The sequence below is a fragment of the Lepidothrix coronata genome, unplaced genomic scaffold (genome assembly GCF_001604755.1).
Source record: "Lepidothrix coronata isolate B3197 unplaced genomic scaffold, Lepidothrix_coronata-1.0 Scaffold194, whole genome shotgun sequence".
In the NCBI taxonomy this organism is placed as follows: domain Eukaryota; kingdom Metazoa; phylum Chordata; class Aves; order Passeriformes; family Pipridae; genus Lepidothrix; species Lepidothrix coronata.
Genome location: NW_016690374.1, coordinates 267,423 through 294,319, shown reverse-complemented (window position 1 = coordinate 294,319; position 26,897 = coordinate 267,423). Strand labels below are relative to the sequence as shown.

At 39.5% G+C, this 26,897-nt stretch overlaps 1 protein-coding gene across 3 annotated transcripts in view; it reads right to left on the bottom strand.

Moving 5' to 3' along the window:
- The window catches only part of XPO4 (exportin 4), an 82,100-nt gene that overhangs the window by 50,739 nt on the left and 4,464 nt on the right, over positions 1 to 26,897 (bottom strand). For all 3 annotated transcript variants that reach the window (XM_017831664.1, XM_017831666.1, XM_017831665.1), the window contains exons 2-4: positions 9,537 to 9,642; positions 6,614 to 6,755; positions 6,218 to 6,356 (exon numbers count right to left, since the gene is read on the bottom strand). In XM_017831664.1, coding sequence (XP_017687153.1) covers positions 6,218 to 6,356; positions 6,614 to 6,755; positions 9,537 to 9,642 — 387 coding nt within the window. The remainder of the gene's footprint in view (positions 1 to 6,217; positions 6,357 to 6,613; positions 6,756 to 9,536; positions 9,643 to 26,897) is intronic.

Below are 26,897 nucleotides of genomic sequence, written 5' to 3'. Positions count from 1 at the left end.
TGAGCCAACTGGTGGAAATAAGCTGTAGAGGAGGGACAGGATGATAGGAATAGGATCCACAGCTGCAGTTCTGTGCTGTCAGCAGTAAGGGACTGGCTGGGCAGCACACTCCTTTCCTCTCATTCCCTCTCTGCCACTGTGCTAAGACAATTGACCAGTGTCAGGTTAACACGCCACAGCTACAGCAGCACAACAGGTGAGACCTTGCTTCCCTTCCTTGAGGAGAACCAGACAAACCAAGGGGAAGCCCCAAGGGTGAGCTGAGAAAATCAATTCCTCTGCAAATCACTGGGGGCCAGAGGAAGATGATCTTGTGGCATGTGAAGCATGCAGGCTTTGGCCAAAGAGAGAGGGGAAGTAGCAGCCTCTACTCATAATGGAAGAGGTTCAGACAGAGTTTGCTGGAGCATAGGGTGCAAAACATGCTTTTCTTTGTTTCTCTGGAGACAGGTGAAGCTGTGAAGCAGAAATCAGGAGGAGTAAAAAAAAAAAAGTAATCTCATTAAAAAAGTGAAGGTCTGAAAATCGTTTATCTAGAGGTAACATATCCCTCTCCAGGTTTTTGTCTGAAAGGCACCAGTTGAATCTTCACTCCTACAATAGGTGCATGAACAATTATCAGACTTTCAATTAAATTCATGCAGCTTGCCTTCAGTATCACCCAGCTTTAAATATACACCATCCTAACAAGTGCTCTTTGATGGGCAGGTGTCATCCCTCCCCCCCTTTTCCCAGTACTCATTCCTGGTCTTTTGTGCCCACCTCTGCCTGCCATACTGCCAGATATGCCAAATGAGTGCTCCACAGCAGATCTGCCCAGAGGAAAAAATAAGAGGTTGTGAAGGAGAAGGCTGGGTGTTTTTAAGCAGACTCCCACAAAGATCCAGTTTATTACTGAACACATGTATCTGAAGGGTGGTACCTCTGAGAGGAAGAACTTAAGACCAAGCAGCTCAGGTCAACAAACATCTTCAAGAGGCTTTTCCCCTCAAGTCTGTTTATTTGTATCACCACAGTAAGAAAAGAAATACAGGTGTAACACACAGAAAGCCATAATGTCTTTCTATGTCACAGGTGAGGGACTCCACAGGCACACACCTCATGAGCTGGCAAAATGGAGGAAATGAGGAGTCCTGGATGCCACGCATAAAACAGAGGATGCCCATCTCTCCACTGTAACACATTTTCCCACTTCCCAACCCTGTCTTTGAAACTGTGGCTCTAGTGTCAATTGCAATACTGGGAGCTATCAATTTCTAATGTTAAAAGTTATTAAGCAACTAAGCTGGAGTCTTGCTGTATTGCATCTCTCCTAAAGCAGGCTCTCTTTCAACAGAAAAATCTGAAAACTGCAAAAGCCACCTACAAATACAACTACAAAAAAAATACTTTAGTTTTAAAGTTCTCTTACATTCCTACTATCAAATTTTAACCTCATACTTGGAATAGTTTCTGGATCCCTGAAATTCCCAAACCAACCTTTAAACACACTAACTTAGGCCTTCATAGAGCACTTGTCAGCAGGAAGGAACAGCTTAAATATCCTGGTTTACCATCTGGTTTTTATACTCAACATCTTGAGGCCAGTGAGGTTCATAGGACAAGGTAACAATTTTATTAGACCAGAAGATACAGCCTGGGGGAGGGATAGTACATATGTTTTTGTTAAAACGTAGAAGTCAGGAGAACCTCTCCAACTCCTACCCAACCACATGAGACAGCAACAGCTAGACAGGGTTACAGAAGTAAAATTCCTTTCAAAGAATAGAAATAAGAACTGTAAATGCTAAATAAATATAACTAGTTATCCATGTAGCCATTATAATGGATAGATTAATCTCAATGAAGATTAATGTCTAGAGTTTTTCTTAGTAATATTTCCCACTGCTCATATGAAATCCATTCATAGCACATCCCCCAGACGCTTTAGGTAACCTGAAGCATCTGGATCTTCTCTCTAGCCCAACTATCACATTGAGAAACAGAACAACAGATTTAAAAACTTTAAAAGAGAAGGAACTGTCAGGAATCCAGAGCTCTTCCAGTAAGTTTTGACAAGTCTCCTTCCACATACAGAAAAAAATGTAGGCTTCAGATATGGAGCTTTGTATTAGAATACATTCTACTGTATGCATTGTAGATATTAAAAAGCACAGCTTCCGTTGCTTCCCAGTCCCATGTCAGGTCTACAGCACCTGGACCCTCTGCATCTGCTTACACATTCTGGAAGAAATCAAGGTGTGACCCATATCCCAGTCCAGTTTTAAACAAAGTCCATCTGACTGTGTTCATATGCAGACGAGATCTTCCTCCTGGGAATCAGTCACCTTAGCTGCCAGGATTCCTGTCTTTCTGGCAGGGATGAAGGACAAATGAAATCCCTCTGCTATGCAAAAGCAGAATATTCTAACACAAAAAGAAAAGGTCAAGAAATTGAAGGCATTTGTAGTTGAGAAAAACTTGGCCCACAAAATTCTCCAAAATCTTGAAATCAGTGATAGAAAATATGTATTTAGCATTTTAAGATTGGCTCATGATACTGTGTCTACTGCCAGAAGCTTGGTCCCCTAGAGTTGAAGATTTTTGAAAAGAGATCCTGAAATTGCTGTTGAAGGGAGATTACACACTCTCCTTCATAAGCAGGAGGATGGCTTTTACCAATGTTACAGGAGAAGCCAGGAGAAACAAAATCAAGAACTCCAAAGATAATCCTTGTCCTCCCAGAGGACTACTACCTAAACTCAGTTCTAATAACTAAGAAACCAGACTCAAAGTTCACTTTCTGTTCTCAGAAAAGGTTTCTTCCATTAGATTCATAAAGGACCAAATGGCAGAGAACCAGCAGCAGAAGCCAGCACTCCAGGTTCAAAAGCTGGCTCTAATCATGCATCCTTCCCATCCCTGTAGTATAACCTTTCCTTAGTGCCCTGTTATTTCTCTCGTATGTACACTGTGTTCCACTATTAAAAAGATTACTCAATACTAAAGCCATCTTTTTCATCTCCTGACCACTTTCTTCCTCTCGTCACTATTCCTCGCCTTCTCTGCCTTCTAATTTCCTTTTCATCTTTTCATTCTCAACAGTTTATCCATCAGTCTTGCTCACATGTCAGTTTGCCACAACATCCCTTCAAGTTCCATCCTCGAAATACATCCATCTCTAAAGATATTTTTAACTAATATTAAGGTATTAAGCATATCAAATCCTGCAAAAGGACACACACAACAGACAGTACCTTCTACATTCACTGCCCTCCTTATTATTCCACCCATAAAGATGTGATCCTGACAAGATGTTGCTGAAGAGTTCGAAAGATTTCACGGACCAGGACTGTCTAACGATTACAAAGCTAGTACAGATGTCTGACAGAAACTGGGTGGAGGGCTGCACAGAATGGAAAAGATTAAGTATCTACTTTATTCTTGCAAGGTGAAGAAGGGTCAAGAAGCTTCAGAGCCAACAGAGTGGAAAAAGTAAGCAGGAAGCAGGCAAGAGAACACTACTTTTTTAAAAAGGACTTCCTCTGACTTACAAACTGCTGTAGAAAGCCCTTATCAGCAAGTAAGAGCTGCTGATAGCTCTCATTTGAGAGCTTTAAACATTTTTAAGTACGAAGTGACCTGCTGCTGACTCCATCTGTTATTTCTCAGCTGCTGGAGTGAACCTCAGGCAGAAGGTCAGCGGAAACATGGAGCAGAAGTCTGGGAGGGATACAAAAGGTGACCAAGAGAATTGAGAAAGAATTTATAGTCACAAAGGTATCACAGACTTCTGAAACTTGAGTTTATACGGAGGCAAGAGTGCACATCACTCTACAGGAAAGACGTCAAAAAAATCGAATGACTCCTTCCATAGGGAGGCATGGAAGGCTGGAAAACATGTGCTGATCTCTCCCAACATCTATATCCCTAGCCTCCTCCCTAACTTGGATGAGGACCTGTTTTTATAGATAACTAATATAAACACATCTCCAGAAACATCCGTGACAGTTCATGGCACTGTCCTGACCGCACATCTTGGATCTTGAGAGCAGCACCACTCCCTCAGCTTCTCACCATACCCTGAAGCACCCTCAGCTGAGACTCCACATGGCAACAAGGCAACTGCGCTACTGAGGTCTCACACAGATGAGCACTGCTGGACGATACAGGGACACCAGTAAAGAAAAAAGTCACCTAGCCATATTTGAAAAGATACGTGGATAATTCATCGTATGAATTATTTCACACAACCTTTCAAAGTTGTTATATATTTATGCAGGAGACATGTCCTGACCCCATTCAGAATGCAGTTGTGGCAGGTACTGTGCTAACACACCATTGCTGCTTATTACTGCATACACCAGTCCTGGGCCACATGAAGCTGCACCTGTACCAGAATCTCTCTTGCAGCAAAGTTTCAGAAGATTACAAGAACGTTTTTATGAATAAGAATTGGTTTATAATGTAAACCTTCATATATATATGGAAGCATGTGCTTATAACCAGTTTGCCAAAAACTAACAACTGTATCTGGTGCCACACAGAAAAGGTGTTCCAGCAGCATCACGTGTCATTTTCTGCTAGTAAGTCATATTAGTATACCAGAATAGAAGACATCATTATATACCCTAGACATTTTCAACACCATTCTTACAACTTGAGCACTAATACTTTGGAAAAACTATGGAGAAAGTAATACTTGTGAAGAGAGGTAGATAAAGGGAAATATAAAACTAAGCCCAACTTGGCAGTGAGATGAACTTGGAGAAGAGTGAAACACTGCCCCTTCCCCCAGCCAGAGCTCCTCTGTGACGTGCTGTTCTGCAGCATGCCTGGGATGATACACTTGGAGCAGGCAGCTTTAGCTTGCTGTAAGCTGTGGTCAGCGCAGCGTGTCTGTACATCAGTGCATGCACAGAATACAGCCGCAGAAATTGAATCGTGCAAGAGTTAGTTCAAAGAGGACTTCTCTGTCAACATCCAGGTTTCTATTCACTGCACTTTTCTATTTTTACTGAAAAATCCTATAAACTACATGAGCATACACAGTGTCGTGCATAAAACTTGAAAATTTCAACTGTAAAACTCCATTTCAATAACAGGACTATGTTTCCTGGAAAAAAGCATTAACTCAGTTGTGCTAAGCAAATACAGATTTCTATCCAAATTATGTACAACCATAAGGCTAAAATGGTAAATAACTGAAATTAAGGTTTACAAGAATAAATGAAATTTCCATACCCAGGAGGGATATTACTTGTGCTCAGAGGTGATACACTATTTTTAGGACTATGAAGAGCTGCATTACTTCTAGCACACTTTGAATTTTCAGAGTTAAACATTCGCTGCTCACATCTAGTACAACTGCTGCTCTGAACCCTCAGCAGTGTTATGAGCCAATTCCCTCAAGATTTTTGTCTGAGAAAAGCTTCAGTTAAAGTTTCAGCATGGGATCTACATACTCTTTGATTTTCTTTTGGTAGGAGAAAAAAAATCACCTCTCTTTAATCTCTAGTTACATGCCTCTATTATGACCTATTCTAAACTTATCCCCTGGCATAGCAAACGGAATTTCACTAAATGCATAGATAGATATTGGACACCTTGTTTCCACTTTGAGCTCAGTATCGAAGGTAACACTTACCCTCAGTAGTATGACATTAAATTGAGAATAAGTTTTGTATTTCCATTCCACATTTTACTTCCTCACACCCCTTTCTCTCCACCTACTAGCCTCCCAGAGAACAGCAGAGGCCTATGCCTCTTGCTCAATAGTCTATTCCAACAGCTGAGCCACAGAAAGAGTGCAGCACTGCACAGATGGAAGGGGAACAGTGTTCAGAGAACCTCCCAGTTAAAGGAAAATCCTTTTTAGATCTTGCTATTTTATTAAAGAAAACCAGAGGAATAAAAAAAATAAATAAATTCCAAATCCACACCAAAAAAACAGCCAAAACAAACCATCAACCCACAACTATGGCATTTAAAGCAGCTATTCAGAAAAACTTATTCCCTAAAAAATATGGTCTAATTGCGAACCAAAGAACTACACATACTAACCCTAGTCTCAAAACATTAAAAAAAAAATCTCCAACTTGGTAAATGATTGCTTAATAGCTATCAACTCAACTACTAATTGGATAAGAGAAGTGCAAAATATTATACAGTCACTAAGTATATAACAAACTGCTGATACAGATTGCTTAAATTTTGAAGAAAAAAAATAAATACTTACCACAGTGGGGTTACCACTGCTGATCAACTGGCTGACTTCGTGAAAAATGCTTTTGCAGTCGATTGATTTGTCTAATGATCCCCGTTTCACTATCACCGCTACTGCTAATAAAATCTGCTCCCGAACGTACTTTTGAAGGCTGCAAACAACATTGCACAAACATAGTTGCAGATAGTTCTGGACATCAATGCTCAATAAACTTTAAATACATTTCTTTTTCAAACATTTTGTGTGAATTCATAAGGGAAAGCTGACAACTCTACAGAAGTTAACTGCTAAGAATGGAAGACAAATTATTGTTATAATGGTCTTCCACCACTACCTTGGGAAACAAAAAGGATAACCCAGACTTTATGCAGAATCCTACAAGTTCAGAAGTATGTTTTTGATACTCACTTAGGCCTTTGTAAGACATAGGTTAGAAGGAATGTTCGCAGTGACTCGATGCTAGTTTTTTCCAAGAGAATCCATTCTCTTACAACTGCTTCCATTATCGCTGTAGCAGCTTGAAAAAGGACATAGTCTACTTTACTAGTTTCTGTGGGGAAAAACAAAGGTAACTTGAGTATTAGAAGACATGCATGTATTCAGCTTGAATGTATTTCCAACAAAAGAAAACTCATGGAATTTACTATTATTTATTAATAAATGGGATTTTGTTGCTATAAAAACCAAGGAGGAGAAATAATCAATAACCCAATTATTAAGTTGTCCAATATTATTCAAGCCAGTGACTTAAGAGAAAAGTTGTCTATGCTACAAGGCTGGATCAAAGATCAGGAATAAGAATGCTAACACAACTGGGGAACAAAATTAACAAGATGATTTAGTCCCAACATCTTAAATAATTAAAGTGACTAAGCTGACATAAAGAGAAACATGTCCACTTACACTTAAAGATAATATTTGTGTTTAATTATCCAAGCAAAAATGTTACAGACTAGTATTTGAAGTTTTCTACATCATGTTAAAGCTTCCATATTTATCTTAGGGTAATCAAAACATAACTTCTGACCACAGTGTAGGAATCATTAGTCCTTATTATCTGAATATGGGATTACTAGGTGTACAGATGCACTACAGAAAGTATAAAAATATGTTCTGGAGAAAGGTAACAGTTTGGTGATTACCACGTACAATTTAAAGAGAAATGTCAGAATATGAATATAATTCCTATTATAATAGAAAGCTACAGAGACTTTTTTGTTGTTGTTGTTACTTTGCTTTTAAAAATTTTAACTTGGAAATAGCAGGTAGTATCTCAAAAGCCAGTTTCAAAACATTCTGAGCTCTGCAGAAAACACAAGAAGAACATTAAGAAAGGGTGTAGCCACAGGGTGAAATGGTGAAATAAAATTCCCAAACAAGAAGCATAGTGGGTGACCCACCAGGACTAGAAAGACTGAGTTTGTTTGAAAAAACATCAGTCATGAGATGAAGGGTTTTAAACCACTACAAAACAAACTTTCTTCCTCCAATTACATACAAGCAAGTTTATAATATAAATTTCCATTATATGCAAGTTCTACATCCAAGATGGCGGCTAATTTGCTACGGTATTTTTATGTTATCTAATCAGGCTCCAAATCTAAACCTACACAGATAAACATGCTTAAATCAAAATGAACCACCTTAAAATCAACTTAGCTTAATTTGGAAAACTAAATAACCACTTAAGTAAAAGATTAATGTGTATGTCTAACACACACATAAAAACGAACTGAATTATTCCTGCATGGGAATTTTAATGCTGGCATTTGTCAACTTCCAGGTCTTTGGCTTTTCTAACTGTACAAAGCTCACACAAAACAGAGAATGCAAATAAAAACGGACGGAATTTCTCTTTTGTGTCAAGAACTGCAGATGCACAACTGGAATCATTAACAGCACAGATCTCCAGCCCCCAGTGTAAGCTTATAACTAGCCAGAGCACCGTTATCCTCTACATGAAGTTACTAAAGAAAGGCAGGGCAGGCTTTGGCAGTACATTGAACAGCTGTAAGCTTACAGCAGAAGAACGCAGACCCTAGTGCTTCCTGGGTTCAAGTCCAGGTTTTTAAAGAAACGGCACAGTAGTGGCTGTTCCCCTTTCCCTTATGCTCATCAACTCCATTATTCTCCCTGTATCATTCACACACTCCTCTTTCCACAAATGACATCAACATCCTTTTTATCTCTCTCTACATCCATTCCAGTTCCTGCCTTGACCATTTTTTCTGGTTCTTTTTAAAGCCATCTACTTTGTTCCTCTGGTTCCTGCCCATCCTGATCAGCACATATTCCCTCACTACACTTCCTCTTTTATTCTTCGTCATGAACAGCTTGTCACCATTCTCTAGTTCCTGATTTCATAATCCCTGCCTCTCCCTTTTCAGCTCCCAAGTTGTGACAATAAATAGCCTCAATTTTGCTGACCCATAAAGCAAAAACTGTAATTGCAGTCTTCAGGACCAGATCAAGTACTCCCATAATATGCTAAAACCAGAAGAAATCCATTTGTAGAAAAACATTTTGATTGGGAAGTGGGTGTAGGAAAAGCACACCCTGCTCTATATATCACAGTATAATTTAAAAATACAGTAGTAGGTCTGCAATATAATCATAATATTCATGAATTGTAAGTCTCAATCCAGTAAATTTAGAAATAACTGTTAAAAAAAATACTGTGGAATGAATGAAGTAGGAAAATAATAATATTTTAAACAGAATTCTAATATTTCTCTGCTCATTCTGGCAAATGCTTTGAAAGAAAAGTTGGTTTTTGTGGTTTTGTCATGTGTTCTTTTGCATAAACTTCTGGGTTTCCCTCATCGGGGCTCAGAGTCAGCTTTCACCAAAACCTCCCTGTTGCCTGCCCCCAACACTCACATCTGGTTAGTACAATGGTGCTTGCTACATCATTACTGCTCCTGTAATTTTCAGATTATTTAGCTGCCCAACTCTAATAAGTCTCTATAGCACCTGTAAAAACAGATTTATTCTTAAGGACTTGTTAACACAACCACATTTACAGCATTTCCATTAAAATCAAAGAAATTTCTGATAAAGGGTGATATCTGCCTATCTCTTTCCTTTTCCACAGGTATAATCACACAATTTCAAATCACCTGCTTTTACCAGGTGGACAGAAACTTTTCTATTTTTCTTTAACAAAACAGTTGGACATAAATCAAAAAAAGGCAGCAATAGGCTTCACCCCTCATCAAAAAGTACCCCTCATCAAAATCAAAACTGATGTTCATACTCCCAGCTGCAGAAGAACAGCACAGTTCCAATTATAAAAGCGTGTACATATTTAACTTCATTTATTAAAACTTACCCAAAATGTGTTTGCAAACAGCAAATGGTGATTTTGATTTTCTAAATGATAAGAATATGTGCTCAGCATGTTGGCGTTGTTCATTATTGACCATGGAAGGTGGTGCCTGGAAAAAAAAAAAAGTTATTCAAGCACTGAAACCCCATCCTGACTGTAAATATAGTAAGAGCAATTGTCATGAACTTAGAAATGTTGCCTTGTTAAACATCAAAACCAAGTATCTCCAGGCAAAACTACTTGCTCTTTCTCAGTCATAGCCTCTTCTTATATACCACTGTGTATTTACATTACATGTACGTAAGTGTGAATACTGAGACATCAAGCAGAGAATGAATAATTCTAAATATAGTGTTCCTAATGATGCTTCTGAAGAAAGCTAAATGCGATCTAAATTCAACCCATTTTTCTACTCAAACCAAAAATATTACTGCACACTACTAAATGCTGCTGCACATGCTCAGTTTCGGGAGCAAAGCACTTTTTTCTATAGTTCTACATTTGTTTTAAAATATTTAATTGTGTAATAAATTCAAGGGATTAAAAAATCACTACAAATACATTCAAAAATAAAGTATTGTCAGTAACATACTACCCTCTAGTGTTTAATGTTGAAGTTGACATCCTGAAGACTTGAGTGCAATTGAAGAGAAAGGTGAGCCTATTTGGGGATGGCTATAGCGGTTCCCCAGCTGCTTACACCCATCCCCTTACATCCTGGGCACCTTGGCTGCTCAGGTAATACCTGCTGCTCTGCTGCTGAAAAGCAGCTCCATGGTGGTTTCTACCTGAAAATCAGCTCCAGGTAAAGCATAAAACTACACAATAACCTGGACCACTGCAAGGTGCCTACAGAGCACAGGTGAGAGTTAATTGCCTGCACTGCAGTCTCACCTCATGAAGCAACTCCAGGAATTCTCCCACACTGTCCCACAAGGTAAAAACAACCCTGTAGAAACCATCAGCTGCTCACAACACCACACTGCTCTCCACTTCTGCCACCAATATTCTCCGATTTCTGCTATTTGGGATTTATCTGAACGAGTACATGGCACAAGAAGCTCTTGCAAGGGATTGATACCTCAAACAGGGTAAGCAGAACTAAAGCACCTTTAATTGCACATGTAGAAAGATCACATTCAAACTGCAGAGCCGGGTCAAGGTGATAGCATAGGTTATCGAACTTCCAAACTCCAAATTTCAGTCCTGTCCCTAGCAATCTGAGGAGAACATGGGTGCCACCTATCTTTTGGCTGTGATTTACACCCACTGCTTTGGGAATAAAAGCACAAAGACCTTAGCATACAGACCAAGGTTTTTAACTTAAGTGAAATATTTGCCAGTAAATAAAACATATCAAATCTGATTAAATTCTTTCATCCTTGATGGAACACAAGATGACAGAAGACTCACATAAGAGGAAATAACACCAGAGATTACAATTTAATAATCTGAGTAAATGAAGCAAGGAAAAGCAGGCTGCTGATCCTTTGATCAAGGGGGTCCTAATAAACAGCTGTCCACCTCCTTACACAGTAAATTTTTGACTCTCACAGCTTTTCCTGTGCAGATATGAAGAATGTCTGTGCAGGGAGAAAAATAAGTAGTGGAGGAACACGGCTTATGCAGAATAAATGCTCTGTCCCTTCACAAACCTGCTCTGCTCTACAGCCAGTTTGAGGGCAGGATGCCCCCGGACAGTGATTTGAACCTGTGCAGGACAGCTCTTACCAGCTCTGGGGACTAGACCACGGTGTTTGTCCATGCCCCCTTCCGAGCAGACAGCAGTTCATTGTTAGGCTGTGCACATGTATAGATGCAGTGTGCCTTCAGTTCATGGCCCTCTTCCACATCCTTGGAGCAGCGTCTCAGGGACTAAGTCAGCATGCTGCAGGTAGATATGCACACAGGAAAACTTCTGGATATTTGGTACATTACACACTGCTGTATATCTGAGACAGAAGTAAGCTCCATGGCCCAGTCCAAGTCTTTCCAAGACACTGAGCTGCAGTGAACTCCAATCCAATGCAGAAACTCAAGCTTTAAGAACTTTTTAATCAAACGTAAACTTGTAAAGAAGCAGCCTTATCAAATGGGATATGCAACATTTCTGTGATAAAGTCTCAAGTCTTCTGCATGCAGCCAGCCATCAGCAGGAGCTGCTCCCAACCACACATGCCTTCTGCAGTCTGAAGGACAGTACTTCTCTGCACAGACCCTAGCTACATTCCCTGCAACAGAACCAGCAGTACTGAATGCCAAAAGAATACTTGGTGCAGGTTATCAAAAATGCAAGAATGACCTACACAGCAACAGCTTAACACACGCTTCAGTCAGTGCTACGGCAAATAAACCAAATCTACCAAACAAAAAAGCAATCTCCACATTTTTCCCTCATTGTATGGGCAAGCATTTGTGCAAATGTACAAAGAACCATGATCCCTTCCATCAACTAGCCCACAAAAAACACCCAAAAACACAAAGTGTGAGGGGGGCGCAGGGGCAAGAGGAATGAACACTCTTTTGTTACTTTAATAAAGCATCAAAAAGCCAGACAAGTGCCAGTGCAACAATAGGGAGAAAAGGAGTGGAGTAACGTTTCCCTTTCAACAGTACTGACCTTGCAGCTCACAACTCTGCAGTCTTGTGAAGCCTCAATAACTACGGCCATGTTAGGAAGAATCCTTTGGGTGTGACAAAGCATAACATTTTTCAAGTTGGGTAATTTATATTTACATTTTTAGAGCAAGAAGATCAAATCAGGGCTACCTGATCTTGAACTAACTTTGCATTAACATTTGAGTTTTTCATACAGAGATCCTGTCTATTTTCACCATTCTGCATTAAAGACACTTTCAGGGATATCAGTTACAAACTATAGCACTGCTAAAAAATCCAGAATTATTATGCGAAATACCCCCTTTATGCTTATAATAACTATGAAATAGATCTCTTATTTTACATTATTTTAACTCCTCTACTTTTCTGAAGTCCAGTTACAGAGACCTTAGGCACCTTGGGAAGGTACATAGCACATCATATTCCTGTATTAATTTTAAAAATCACAATAATTTAATAATACATTACACACTTAGACTCTAATAACTGTCCAGAAGAGATAAGTACAACAATCAAGGTTTAAACTGTACTATACTTCCAGCAGAGGGAGCTTAAAGCTCACAGTCTACTGCCTTCACTGCATTAAGATAGTATTTATCTGTACAACAATGTAAAGTACAGTTAATTTTAGGCTTTAAAGAAAAAGCCAGCATATACATATTCTGCACACAAATTTCATATTACAAGAATACTGGCTTAGTGATCCCGAGAGCCCTGTATGTCGGTGCCCAGCACCTCCTCAGCACAATAGGGCTAGAAATGTACCCCAAGTACTCATCATGCTTGGAAGGTCCCCCAAACACACACGTACATTCACTGTTTTTGTTCTAATTGTCTCCTTCATTCTCTTCTCTACCACCCAGCTTACAAGGAATTAAATACCAGTGATGTAATTATCAGGCTCTTGTGGCATATTGAAACTATTTGCAGCTACATCCCTTTCGCAGAATCACAGAACATGCTGAGTTGGAAGGGACCCACAAGGATCATTCAAGTCCAACTCCTGGCCCTGCACAGAAGCATCCCCAAGAGTCACACCATGTGCCTGAGAGCAGTGTCCAAACACTTCTTGAACTCTGTCAGGCTTGGTGCTGTGATCACTTCCCTGGGGAGTCTGTTCCAGTGCTCAAACACCCTCTGGGTGAAGAACCTTTTTCTAATATCCAATCTATGCCTCCCCTGACACAGCTTCAGGCCAGTCCCTTGGGTGCTGTCACTGGTCACCAGAGAGAAGAGATCAGTGCCTCCTCTTTCTCTTATGAGGAAGTTGTATGGTCTGGCATTTACCTCTAACACCCATCTGTTCTCTCTTCTGTCCTAAAAGTTACCTGTAAAAAGTCATCCAGGACAAAGATAATCTTTCTGGTTTTAGCATAACAAGCTACTGCCCCAAAAGAATAGAACTCCTACATGACACAGTATTATAAATAAAACTACATCCTTTCAGCTACCATGATTGTGTGGATACAGAAAAGGAGCAGCAGCAGCACCTACTGATTAGATCCAGCAGGACTACTCATTTAAATGACAGCTATTCACTCATGGGAAAGAAAAACTGAAAGACAAGAGGCAGGCTAGCACTAATACTTGCAGTACCACTAAACTTACCTGAAAGCCTGGATTACTAATAAGAAAGTAATGTAACTCCTCACCTTTCATGTCAACAAGCTTATAAAAAAAAGAGAGAGAAAAATTAAGGCACAGTATCAATGACTGATTTGTAACAAAGCAAATGATCACGTTAAAACATCTGAATCCTGCATGTGCTTACAGAAATTCCATACTTTCTCTGTGCTGTTGTGAAAAACCCCTTCTGAAAGAGAGGCATTGGAACAGGTTGCCCAGGAAAGTGGTAGAATCACCATCCCTGGAGGTATTTAAGAGACATACAGATGTGGCTCTTGGGGACCTGGTTTAGTGGTGGACTTGGTAGTGCCAGATTAATGGCTGGACTAGATGATCCTAGAGGTCTTCTCCAACCTAAGTGATTCTATGGATCTATTTAAGGAAAAAGCATGGAAAAATCAAGGTCTTTGCTACTCTTCTCACTCCTCTTAGCAGAACACAGGTAATCACTAGGATTCTCCTCAATCCATCAATGGCAAATGAGCCAGCAGAAAAAAAAATCTTTTTGAAAAGAACAGAAACACTAAACTTTAAGATGAAATAGTTGGGCAGTGATATTTAATGGTAGAAAAAGAGAGAGATTTGGCTCTTATATTCTTGATTAAGATCTTAATAGTTTTCTTTCACAGAGTCACATATCACCCTACATTTGATTTTTCACTTTTTGTACACTGAAAAAACCAATAACACCAGCCCACTCTCAGCTCACATGGGTGTTACACCAATGACACAATTATTTTGGAATGATAAGAACTGTTGTGTAAAACTAATCTCAAGTCAGGTTTTCCCCTCCTTAACTATTAGACCACATATCTTACAAAAATCTGAACATAACTTTCATGCAATTACCTTTTCTTTCCAGTGTGATAAAAACAAAACTTGATTCAGGTCTCCATCAGAAATAAAAGTTTCTCCTCAACAAGTTTGAGGTTAGCACATCCTCTTTAAATCCTATTTCTCACCACTATGAAACTGTTACAAAAAAAACATATCATGGATGAAGCTCCATCGTCCCTCTTCGGTGCACCAACATTGTTCATCACAGCTGTTTACCTCAGCAATCTGAATATAAGCAATCCACTCATCCAAAAAATGCAGATGTCACAAACGCAACAAATTAACAACGTTAAACCCCCAAACAGCACAGGTTCCTCAACAGCCACCAGTGTACTAGTAGGTATTTAACTAGCTTTCCCACTCTTACTGCCTGCAACCATCCTTTTGTATCATGGGAAGATAAGGACCACCACCAGATACAGCAGGACCATTAATTCCATAAGTTTATGTGTTGCCACTTTTTTGCCAAAATAACCCATCTTTGTTCCTTCCTTATATTATACAGATTTTTAATTTCTAACTTGGATTTTTTATTTTTTTTTTTTTTTTGCTCCTCACTTGATGGTACACAAAGGACAAGGAGGGAACGACTAAAAATGCTAAAAGATTGGCTACTAACACAAAAGGGTTTACAAATTATTTATAATATTAATTAATACCAACACAGGGAGCAGGAAAGTAGTAGATAGGAGAAAAGGTCAGACCAACTGTCAAGGAAAATACACACATGACTAGGAAACATCTGTTGAAGGTACAAGTGGAAAAAATAAGAGGTAAAAATAAAAGAAAATCCCCAAGCTCTTATTTTACATAGGAGTAGTTAGACGTACATAGAGGATCTGAAGCTACACATATGTATTCAGAAACACCTGTTTTGTACAAGCATTTCCTACCTCAGTAACACACCTCTAAAAAAAAATATATGTAATTATGACTTGACAGGATGGAAAGTGCCAAGAAATTAAGGTAATAGGTACACAAGAAAGGAAACAAATGGGTTGCAAATATGAGATGCTCTCTTCATAAGACTAAAGTTGAAGACATTGTCTATTTGCCAGTAAGAGGCTGAAAAAGTAAAACCACATCAACGTTTGGAGTCTGCTTTTTTAGCTCCTTCTCCTTATCTGAAAACACTTTCTGGTTTAAAAAAAAACAAAACACCAAACGGTATCAAATTCCACTCCCTCCTCAAGCAATTTTGTTCAGGCAGTTTCATGTTGATCATCACAAATATAAAAAATAGAACTTTTTTTATCATATATTGTAAGTTACATTATTTTCTTAATGGTTTGAGATCATAGAATAGAATCACGGGATCACATAATAGTTGGAATTGGAAGGGACCTTTAAAGGTCATGTAGTCCAACCCCCTGCCATGGGCAGGGACACCTTTACCTTCCATTAGACCAGGTTGCTCAATGCCCCATCCAACTTGGACTTGAACCCTTCTAGGGATAGGGCATCCACAAGTTCTCTGGGCAACCTGTACCACTGCCTCACCACCCTCATTGTAAAAAATTTCTATCTTCTTAGAAGGCCAATAAAAAAGACTGAATTGGCTTCTGACATATGAATCTTGACCTCTTCAACATCTTGTAGTTGAAGTTTGTTCAGTAGTTTGTTCTCATATTGTTGTGGATTCCAGAGAATATTTGTTATTGGTCACTTAAGACACTGATAGTATCTTAATAGTAACAACTTCTGCCATTCAACATTATTATTAAAATCAATAATGGGATAGTTTTTTATTAAATATGATTTAGTTAGCCAGCTTGCACTGCTACTTCTGCATTGTAATTTTGCTAAGAAAAATCCAGCTTGTGATCATTTATAAACATAAGGATGAGGTGAACAGCATTCATTCCTTGCAGACAGAAAAGCTTGCTAGAGACAAATTCTGATTTTTTAGGCTTTTGCTATGGCAAGACAGCACTGAATACAATCAAAGTCAGCAATCTTTCTACAATTACACTGGGGGAAATCTGCAAATTAGCATATCACAAAGAAGAGTCACGCACTCCTTCAGATTTTGCTGCTTGAGAGAACACAGAGGGAGTACATTGGAGTGATTTAAGCTGACACCCACAGTATTCCCACCTACTTCAAGGTCCCCTATGAACAGTACAGCCTAAACACTAGTAGGATTATGGAAAGGCAAACATGTCTACTAGCAGAATTTCCTTGGGTTTAAAAAAAAAAGATCAAATTGCTGGTACCTGCTACTACTAAAGACAAGTAGGAACCTTCTTGCCAAAGGCAATGTTTATGTCTGCAAGTAAAGCATATTACAAAGTTTGACAAGGGCAGAACAAAAAATCTGATATTTCTACTGAAGTATGACTTGGTAAAAGTCACCACAAACTCTCCAAACTGAGCTTCCCCAAATACGTAGGAGAATCTTGCCTTCCCTGCAGTCAAAAGGTAAAATAAAACTGTTCTCGAACTCTGGTCTGTGGGACATCATCAGCTTAAAAAAACCCAATTAAAGACATTCGCTCTTCTTCAGAATGGTGTCTAGACTCTGTGCCTCAGAGAGCCTGGAAGTCCGACAGAGTAGAGCAAAAGCAACTGATCCCCATCAATACATAAGGATAAGCAAAAGCCAACACAGTCGGCAGTGGCACCACTGCGTCTGGACCTTGCTGACAGCCACCATCAGGCAAGACTCGCTCAGAGAAGTGAGGAATAAAGGAAACCCAGATGGCTCACCAACATGTCCCAGCAGGCAGGGAAGCCAAGTAACAGTGAGGCATATGCAAAGGAGAAAGATCATGAGTGAACTTGAGAAGCATGTGCAGGGGAACACCATGTGATGGTGGTAACACAGTCGAGGATTATGGGCAAAAATAGAAGGAGAAAGAGAAAAAAAGGAAAAAAATAATCAAGCACATGGGCAAGTAATAATTTTTAACTAGTGCACATACTGCCTTTAGGACAGCTACATATATTACTCTATCCACGTAAGCAATTGTTATAGCTGCAACATAACTAAATAAACAAAAGTACTTAAATTTTTACTTACCATATGTGCTCTTCTACTAAGATGCCCAAAACCCCCTAAAACCAGATTTCTGTGTCTTAAACAATAAAAGCACCTTAAGAGAATTACTCCCCAGCACAGATCTGCTGTATAGGCGAGTTATAGAAAAGAATCAGACTCTCAGAATAAAGAGATTCCAAATTTAACTCTGCCAAAGTCACATCAAGCAGCATGCCCCAAGACTGCATTACTCTGACTTCTGTGCAGTCAAGTCATGATGAGTTTGCATTCCAGTTATACCAGTCACACTTTTCAAGTATTTTAAATAAGCTTTCTCCTACAGTATATCACAGCACACTCAAGAACTGTCACTTGTCTTATTAAAATAGCTAATCAAAGAGATTAAATATGGGGGTCAGGCACAGAGAACTGGACAATTAGACACACTTTTGTTCTCAGATATTCACTCTACTTCTGTAGCAGACAGTGACACCTAACAACACAAGGATGTCCGGTCCACTCATGAAGCAGATGCCAATTCAAGCAGCTAACAATTCAAGCTATATGAGGATGCTCAGCTCTGCAGTGTTTGGCAGCTGCTTCACAAGTAGATGAGACATTCCAGCCTTGGGCACTAGGCCAGAAGGAATTTAGGCAACTGGTATCGAGAGCAGTTTCTGATGTCCCAGTCAGATCTGTCATTATACAACTGCTAACCTTTGAGTAATAGTTAAGTTACTACAGAAAACCTAGCTAGCATAATGAACAACTCCAACTACGTTCCAATTGCTTCCTTTACACTTGCTTTTTGGAACGATCATTTAAATTACAGTAGTAACTCATCTTCCAATTTAAAATATAACAATCTTGAGAAATAATCTTGGGTAAGTAAGATGAAATAAATAACTTTGAACCAGACGTAAAACTTTCTGAACAAAAACTTTCTTTGATTTTTTTTTTAAATTCTTTCCCAAAAGTAATTATTACTTAAATAATTTAAACCCCAGAGTGCCCAGTATTTTTTGGTATATATTTGGAACAAATGTGTGACTGCTGGAGGAATTGCCTCCTACACATCTGCTCACTCACGTCTTGCTTTCATGCAGAAACTTAACAATAGGGGAAAAAAGACTATTTTTTCATATCAGCTTTTGCTTTGTATTTTGGAGCTGAAGTACTTTATTAAGTCTCTTGCAAGTAAAACAGGAGATAAATTGTGCTTTGTGATCAGATCTATTCTCAGTTTTGAAATGGTCCTATATATTATATATACACATTAATTGACTAAAGAGCCAAAGTAAATCAATTGCCATCAATATCAAAAGATTTTCTGAGATAAGACTTCCTCTCCAAGACAAGCAACAAAAATTGCTGAGATTTTATTTCTCTACTAACAATCTGACCCACACTTATAGACTATTACAGGTTCTCCACTGAAATTACCATTCATTTACATGGACAATACGCTTCAGATACATGACTTGTGGTAACCAGTCTGCAGAGGAACTGCTTCCACTGTTCATGTCTGCTTCTCAGCCTCAAAACAGGTACCAGAGATCTCCTGGGGACGCAAAAGGGAGAAATGCAGAATGGAATCTCTGTTCGGGGAAGCAGGACCATAATGGAGCAAGAGGAAAGAACAGAGGATGATGAAGGTATAGCCATCAGGTAGCTGTGACAAGACATTGACAAACAGATGCCTCTAAGTGGTCTACATACCTGGGTGAGCTGTTCATCCAATCAGCTCTGACTGCTGTCAGTTGCCTCACAGCATCCATTTAGAACTTTTCTAACCACTGTGCACATTGCTCAACAAGAAATCCATACATTCAACTAAATTAATATTACATTGGCTCATGCCAACCTTCTGAGAGCACCAGATGAGCAGGATCAGCCTGTACTCCATCCACCCCATAGAGGATAGCTACAGCAGAATTTGGGAAAATGACTGAATTCTGCATAGCCCAAGAGTTGCAAATTTAGGCTCGTCAGTGCTGGACCAGAGCCCCATATAAAGTTACAGAAAGCCTCATCATTCCAAATTCAAATCTTTTTAAAGCATTTGATGTTAACAAATAAAATCAATCTGCTTTGACTTCAGTAGAAATGGCATATCACTACTGCAGTAGCACAGGAACCCTAAAAATACATATTACTAAAGGACACAAAAAGTCAAAGCAGCCCTTACTACAACTGCACTCACACTAGCCTCAAGTCCTGCTCTCTGTTTCCTTCTGTTGTGTTAAGGCCAATTTTTTCTGTTGTGTTAAGAGATGGGAGATTTGGCAGAAAATAAACTCCCCTGCATTCAAGCTGGTCCTCAGATATCAGAGGGGCTGGCAGTGGCTGACCTTACATTCTGAGTGATAGCCAATTTGACAACACCTTCCTCTGACCATCTCCTGGAGCTGGAGTGAGCTTGGCCTCATTCTGCAGCAAGGAGGAGAAGGGTTGGTGGGAACAAACCAAGCTTTTCCCTTGGCTCCCACCAACTGCAAGTGCTTCTCTCTTTCCCCACAAGGAGGCATGGAAGATACACGAGTCCCAAGTTGAGACCCTCTGTTATCCAAAAAGGTGGGAAGGAGAGGAGTCTCAGCATCAACACACACTACAGACTTCATTGCAGGGTGGACTATCCCCATGACAGGCCCTGGTTCTCCAGCAAGAGATAGACCCTAGGCCATTCACAGCCTCCAAAATCCTAATTACAACTTGATCATAAGACTCAAGTAGCTCAAGTCTGTATTGCCCGTTTCTGTGCCTACAAGACAGCATAGACATGACTTAACAAAAAGTGCCAGGATAGTAACAATGAATTTCAATACAAAGTTTAATGGAAATACTCATTTTCCAAAGTTCAGATGTACTTCATATATAACTCATTTATTAGGCTCATTGTACATCAAATATAGTCAGCATCTACTCTCCTTCTGAAACTTCATATTGTCTGTATGTGTAGAAGCGTCTAACAGTAGCTATTTTTTCCTACTGTCCGATTTCAAATTATACTTGCTGAAAGAACAGCTATAACCCCCACACACACATACTGCTGCAAGGGTGGTATTATTTTTACTTGCATGTAGCCTTCTACAGTAAGCATGTGCAGATGAAGTAACAGGGTTAACAGGATATCACATGGGTAGCCCCCCTTCCACCTCCCATACAGCCCCCAACACAGAAGTCAAAATTCATCACCACATGAAATATTTAAACTGACACAGTGATGCAGTTTGGTTTCTGAGTGTTTTAGGCTTTGACTCCTATCACAAAAGCATTTCCTCCCACCAAGCTGATGAAGAAAGGCAGGCACACAGGGCAGCCAGATTCCCTGCCAAAATTCAGGTTTTAGCGCTTCCTCCTCCATCCATCTTGATAAAATCTCAAAACAATTTTGTCCCATCATAATTATTTAGGAAGAGTTGATTAAAAGGAAGGTAAGGGAGTCTTTAGAATTCTCAGAGTTTATCTAAATTTTATGTGAAAAACTCCTTTGGTTTAGTGTACTTTCAAAATGGCATGGCCTAAAACACCTACCTTTATTAATGGCTTTTAACTGTTAGGGCATTAATAAAAACCTACAGACGCAAGTAAAATACACACAAAATACAATATCTGAATCATGTAAGGAAAAAGAAACGTAGCTACAGACAAAAATCAAAGTTTGGCAAAAAAAGAGCAAAAAGATAGAGAAGGAAGCTCATCACCTGTGTTAGGTGGAAGACAAGGAAGCCAAAAGAAATTGTGAAACTGAAATGATTTTACAAAGAAAATAACTTCTTTCCTTCAAAACCACGAAATATTACAGACTTGCACTGAACACATCTAGAAAAAGCTCCTTTCCAGTACATCTAGAATTGTACACACTTGAGATGGTAGGATGTCCTTTACTTTTACCTTGTTTCACCACTTTGTTCCGCTGTTACAGCCTGAACTACATTACCAAAGAAGTTACGTATCTCTGTATTCATCCTCTGATATACAGAACAGACACATGACATATATTCTGAGAAAACATCTTCTAAAAAGCATTTCTTTTATGAAGAAATTTTTTTTTACTCCACATAGAAACATTTTGGGATTTTATTTAGAAGAGGCAATCTTTAGGACTCCCTTAAAGTAAGTATTTGAGTTCACTCTAAGAAATCTGCATAAATTAGCCAAGTCTCAAGTTCTGAACAGTCACAGTGCAAACACACTTACTGAAAAAATGATTGTGAAGAAATGTGGCCATAATTACATATTTTATTCTCAGTGCTGTTAGAGGGAGTGTTATTGTAACATGAACAGAAGACTAGCTCCAGAAACAATACTGTCATTTCTCTTGATACTAGAATTTTATATTTATATATTTCCCACTAAACAATTCACTATCCTGAAGCTACCCAACATCTGTTCCTAAACCCACTTAAAACAACCTCAAAAAATAAAGGGTTTGCAGCTTAGCCTCCCAAATTCTCTCAGGAAGAAGCACATTTGTTTTTTAGCTTGGGCCTTGGCGGTGGTTGTTGACAGGTAAGGAAAGCACTATTCTTCCTTCACCAGCGAGGAGTGTCCATGTCTTGTAAACCTATTTGCACATTTCCTCAATAATCAATAATCTGGGAGGCTACCAAGATTATGGTTGAAAGAAAAGTCAAAGAGCAGCAACATTATTAGCAAAGAAAGCAGTAGAAGTCAGTGATTGAAGAGATGACAAAGGTAAGCTAAATGTGAACAGTTAAGACCCTAATGAGAAAAAAAAACAACCAAATGATGATGCAGAAAACACACAAAGCTCTCTTTGCACTTAAGATCAGTGAAGATTAATGTAATGCTTTTCAGCCACTGCTTTAACAACACACCAATTTAGCTTTAAGGCACCTAGCATCAAACCAGCATCTAGCTACAAGGGGGAACATATTCTCCCCCAGCCCAGGGCTGCAGTCCTGTTGCAAGAGAGCTACAGGTCCAGTCTCTCACTTGGACATCTCCATTTTCTGTATGCACACACCGACGTATAGATGGTGTGGAGAAGTCCTCAGGAAATCTAACAGTGACAAATGTGTAAAACGTAGCAACAACAAGAGGAAATTAACTGAGCTGTCAGGTGAAACCCAGCACTGGCAGGCAGGGTGTGCCACCACCAATGACTGGCTGAAGTCATGGCAAGATGAATGAGGAACTGATTTAAAGGACCATGGGAATGCCAAAACCACCGATACATGACCAAGCTGTGGCAGATTAGATCTGGGGGAAGTTCATACCAAAACCTTCAGGATCACCTATTTGCAGAGGCAAGCAAAATCAGCAAAAAGAGAAGAGCCTTTGCTGCTTGCCCAAGGCAGAGAAGCTACACATGTAGATCCTGGGCCAGAAAGGATGTCACTTCACCCCACATCACCAGCTTGGACACCTTCCACCTGTCCCCAGACAGGCACCGTACGGAGGGATGACTTCTCTTGTGCTGCCACAAGACAGACTGGTGGCAGTTCTGCAGTAACTCATCAATAAGCACATAAATGAGCCAGTGCGGTTTGTGTTTTACAATTGTTTCTGCTGCTTCTTAGCTTTGATACTGTTTGCATACCATCACTAATGCCACAATTAACAGCATTTCCACTCCTAGACACACAGTATTATCCTATTCTAGCTTTGGCAGATCGTTCCAAAAGCCAGTCCAACTCACTAACCTAGCAGATAATCAATCCAGTAAAAAGATAAGCAATGTTTTTTCTCTGACACTCACTGTTAGTCTGGTTTAGGCTTCTGTGAAAATACAGCCTATGTCTGTGTCACACTTACAAATGTGAGACTATGGATATTCTTCAGCTTAACCAAGCCTTTTGAAATCCCAGAGACTGCCATCACAATCCACAAAATTCCATGGCAAAAAATCCTTCTACACTTCATCAATTGCCAAGTCACAGATTAATTATACAAAGCCTTCAAGAGACCCTGGCATAAGGCATATTTTCAACTGTGCCTCTAGCATTTTGCACAGCTGCACATAACACAATTGGACTGTATGACAAAAAATACTGACATCTATAGTTTCAGCACAAATCATGATATATCTTTAGCCTTTCTTCACATTCACTTTTATAGTTCTGCAAATTTTGAATTTGGTAGGCACCACTAAACCAACTTATCTGATTTACAAAGTATCAAAAGTAAAAAAACTTCATTCACTTGCTTCTACATTAATCTAAACCTTTACTTTATTTTCTATTAAAAAAATCACTTTTGATTTTATAAGAATTATACCTGCTACTTCCTTAGCGATTTAACAACATAGTTTGACCAAAATTTCTTTCAGGAGCATAGGCAAGCTTCTCATCTCAATCAAGGTAGTAGAATTGTCTATAAGGCAACACAGTGAAAATTACTTCAATGCAAAAACCTTTTCTCCCTGCATCCACTTCCCAAACTAGTTCACTATGCAACCACTCAGGTGGGTGTATTAATACCCTCTGTTTTGGCAGAGCCAAAGGCAGCACTGTACAGCGGCCACTCTTAGTTAAGTCTCAGAAGTAGGAAAGTTTGGGCTTTTTCTGTTTCAGAGGCAGACAGGAGGAAGAAGAGGAACTATGTAAAATACATCCTCCTGCCTTCATTTCTTAAAGTCTCTATCTGAACAACTACTCCCTATTCAACAGGATGTTTTAGACAGTTTGAAGGGATGAAAAAGAAGTAGAGATCTGCATCAAAGTCTCCCACAGCTCAGATCTGACACCTTCCCTTCTACACCACATCTCCCAGCATGTATGTGGGTTTATGCCACTCATACACCCCACTATGCATGAAAATCACAAAGATCTTATGTATACCTGATTCAGACAGACTTTTTAGAATCAAAACACTGTCAGAAACTGATGAAAAGGAATATTTTACTTATCTGCTTGTGACAGGATCAGCTCAACTTAATAATCAAGAGGATTTCTTCTACCTCTCCATAGGGAAAGCTGTTAATTAACTAATGAACACAGATTAGCATAACAACGATAAGACTCTTAGGAAGCAGGTTAAAGGGAAAACAGCAGTAGGTGGTGCCTGAAGAAGAATTATCCAGATGGAGTTGTGGACTAATGAAGCTCGCTGGCAGATGAATGTAGAAGCAAACACACAGTATTTACATTGATTATTCAGAACAAAAATATAGAAATATGCCAATGCAACTGTGACACGTCAAATGGGTGCAAAACATTATACTGATTCAAAAAAAACAAACAATCTCTCTGTGAAATGGTCAGAGGAAATAAATCCTAAGCATAAAGAACATCATTTCACTAGCTTTTAATTTCATCAAACAGTATCTTTACTTTCCAAAGGTCTCTATCAGTTCTCACTTCCCTAATCTCAACCCTTCATCCTTAGTACAGATATGCTCCATGCACATTTGTTCTCAGCTCCCAGGTAAAAGTTTCACTAGCACAATGTACACTGCATGTACTTATCTCCCAAGCTGTAATCTGAACTGTGTGCCTGTAAAATGCACCAACCATAAAAGTTCTGAAGTAAAAGATAATACAGCATACATCCAGCTTGTTTTGCAGGTGATGACTTGGAGGATTTCCACAAATCTTCTCAGCATTGGAATGATTAATTTGTCTGATTTCTTCCAACAGGTAACCTGCCATAACAAAAGCAGAGCTAGTCCACCTCTCCCTTTCACCCTTACTATGGAGCCATGCTTCACAGTCTGAAAAACTCCCCCACAATGAAGACAAATTGCAACAAGAAACTGAACTTCCTTGTGGAAGTAGGAATGTCATGGCCCTTGTGGAAAATGGACTGGCTTATTATGTCAAGCTACAGAGAAGCCATGAGATGGTGGAGAATTGACGAGGCTGGTTGGGCAAAAACACAAGCTAAGCCACTTGCTTATCTTGCACCTGGGGTCAAGCAAGGCATAACAACTAAATGGTGCCTGGGCTGAAGTGGAGGCCTCACAGCCCAAGGTTGTCTCAATGAAGTGCAGAAGAGCATCCACATCTCTGTGCCAGCCCTTAGCCTCATTGCCCCTTCAACCATGCATAACAATCCTTGTTATTGATCTGTTCCTTTAAGGAGATAAAGGGAATAAAGACCTGGCAAAGGTCAGATGGTCTTCGGAAGATACTGAAGTGCCATGGTTCTGTGCTGCCTTTGTTTAAACTGTAAATTCTATAACTCAGTTTGACTGAAGGTAACAGAGACCCTCTTTATCACTTGTTTACATATAAAAAACCATACCCACCAATATGAAAATGAGAAAACAGCTGCCCCCATCCCACATCTAAGACAGCAGCAACAGATAGTCAGTGATTTTTTACCATAGTCACACCTCCATTTTTCCAAGGACTATGAAATTGGTATTTCAAATTCTCCATTGTGGAAGGATAAGAATACAATCCCACTTCACAGACAAGTCAATGAGCTTGCTCATCCCAGCTCCCCAAAGCAGAGACGACTCTTCAGTAAGATTTGCACTTGACTGTGTTGGATCACATCCGTGAACAACTGTACATAGCGCTATGCACTTATAATTTGTGCATCTAGTGCATTTATCATCAGCAGTCTAACAAATGCTGCTTCAATAAATCAAACTATTCATGAATCTGTGACCATGAAAGTTTTTATTCAATGAGACCAGACTTATAGCACCTAACTGGTTATAAATCAGAAATAAAGCACACCCAGCCCCTCTGATTTCTGAGGACCAGCTAGAAGGGAAGGGGGATTATTTTCTGCCAGTTTCATGCACTTACCACAACAGCCCTGATCTCCAAGAAAGGTAGGTCAAAAAGAGCCAACCATACAAATTGTCCTGGTTGATGGTATAAACAACTTGGTCTTACTAATGTGTCCCCTTATACTCTTACTCTATAAGCTTATTTGAACATCTGAAAGAGCAGTTTGTATGACCACCATCAGATTACTCAACTTTAGCCTGAAATCTCCCTCAGAAGGGCAGGATAAGCCACTAAATAGTACCCTGAGAAGATGGTAATGTGTGAATCCACTCCACCCCAAAAAACACATCACAGTGAAACCAGACCATTTACAAACTTTTAAAGAAGGGAATTCTTCTGCAAAGGCCTTTGCTCAAATGTTCTTGAACCTGTTAAGGCTACCCAGAGTCACAGCACAGAATAGCTTAGCATGACAGGAACCTCTGGACCTTACTTCACTCAATCCTCTGCCCAAAAAAGAACTCGTTTCAAAGTTAGATCAGGTTGTTCAGGGCCTTGTTCAGTCAAGTATTAAATATCTCCAAAGACGGGAGAGCCCATAGCCTCTCAAGGTAGTCTGCTCCACTGACTTCACCAACCACACTTACTGTG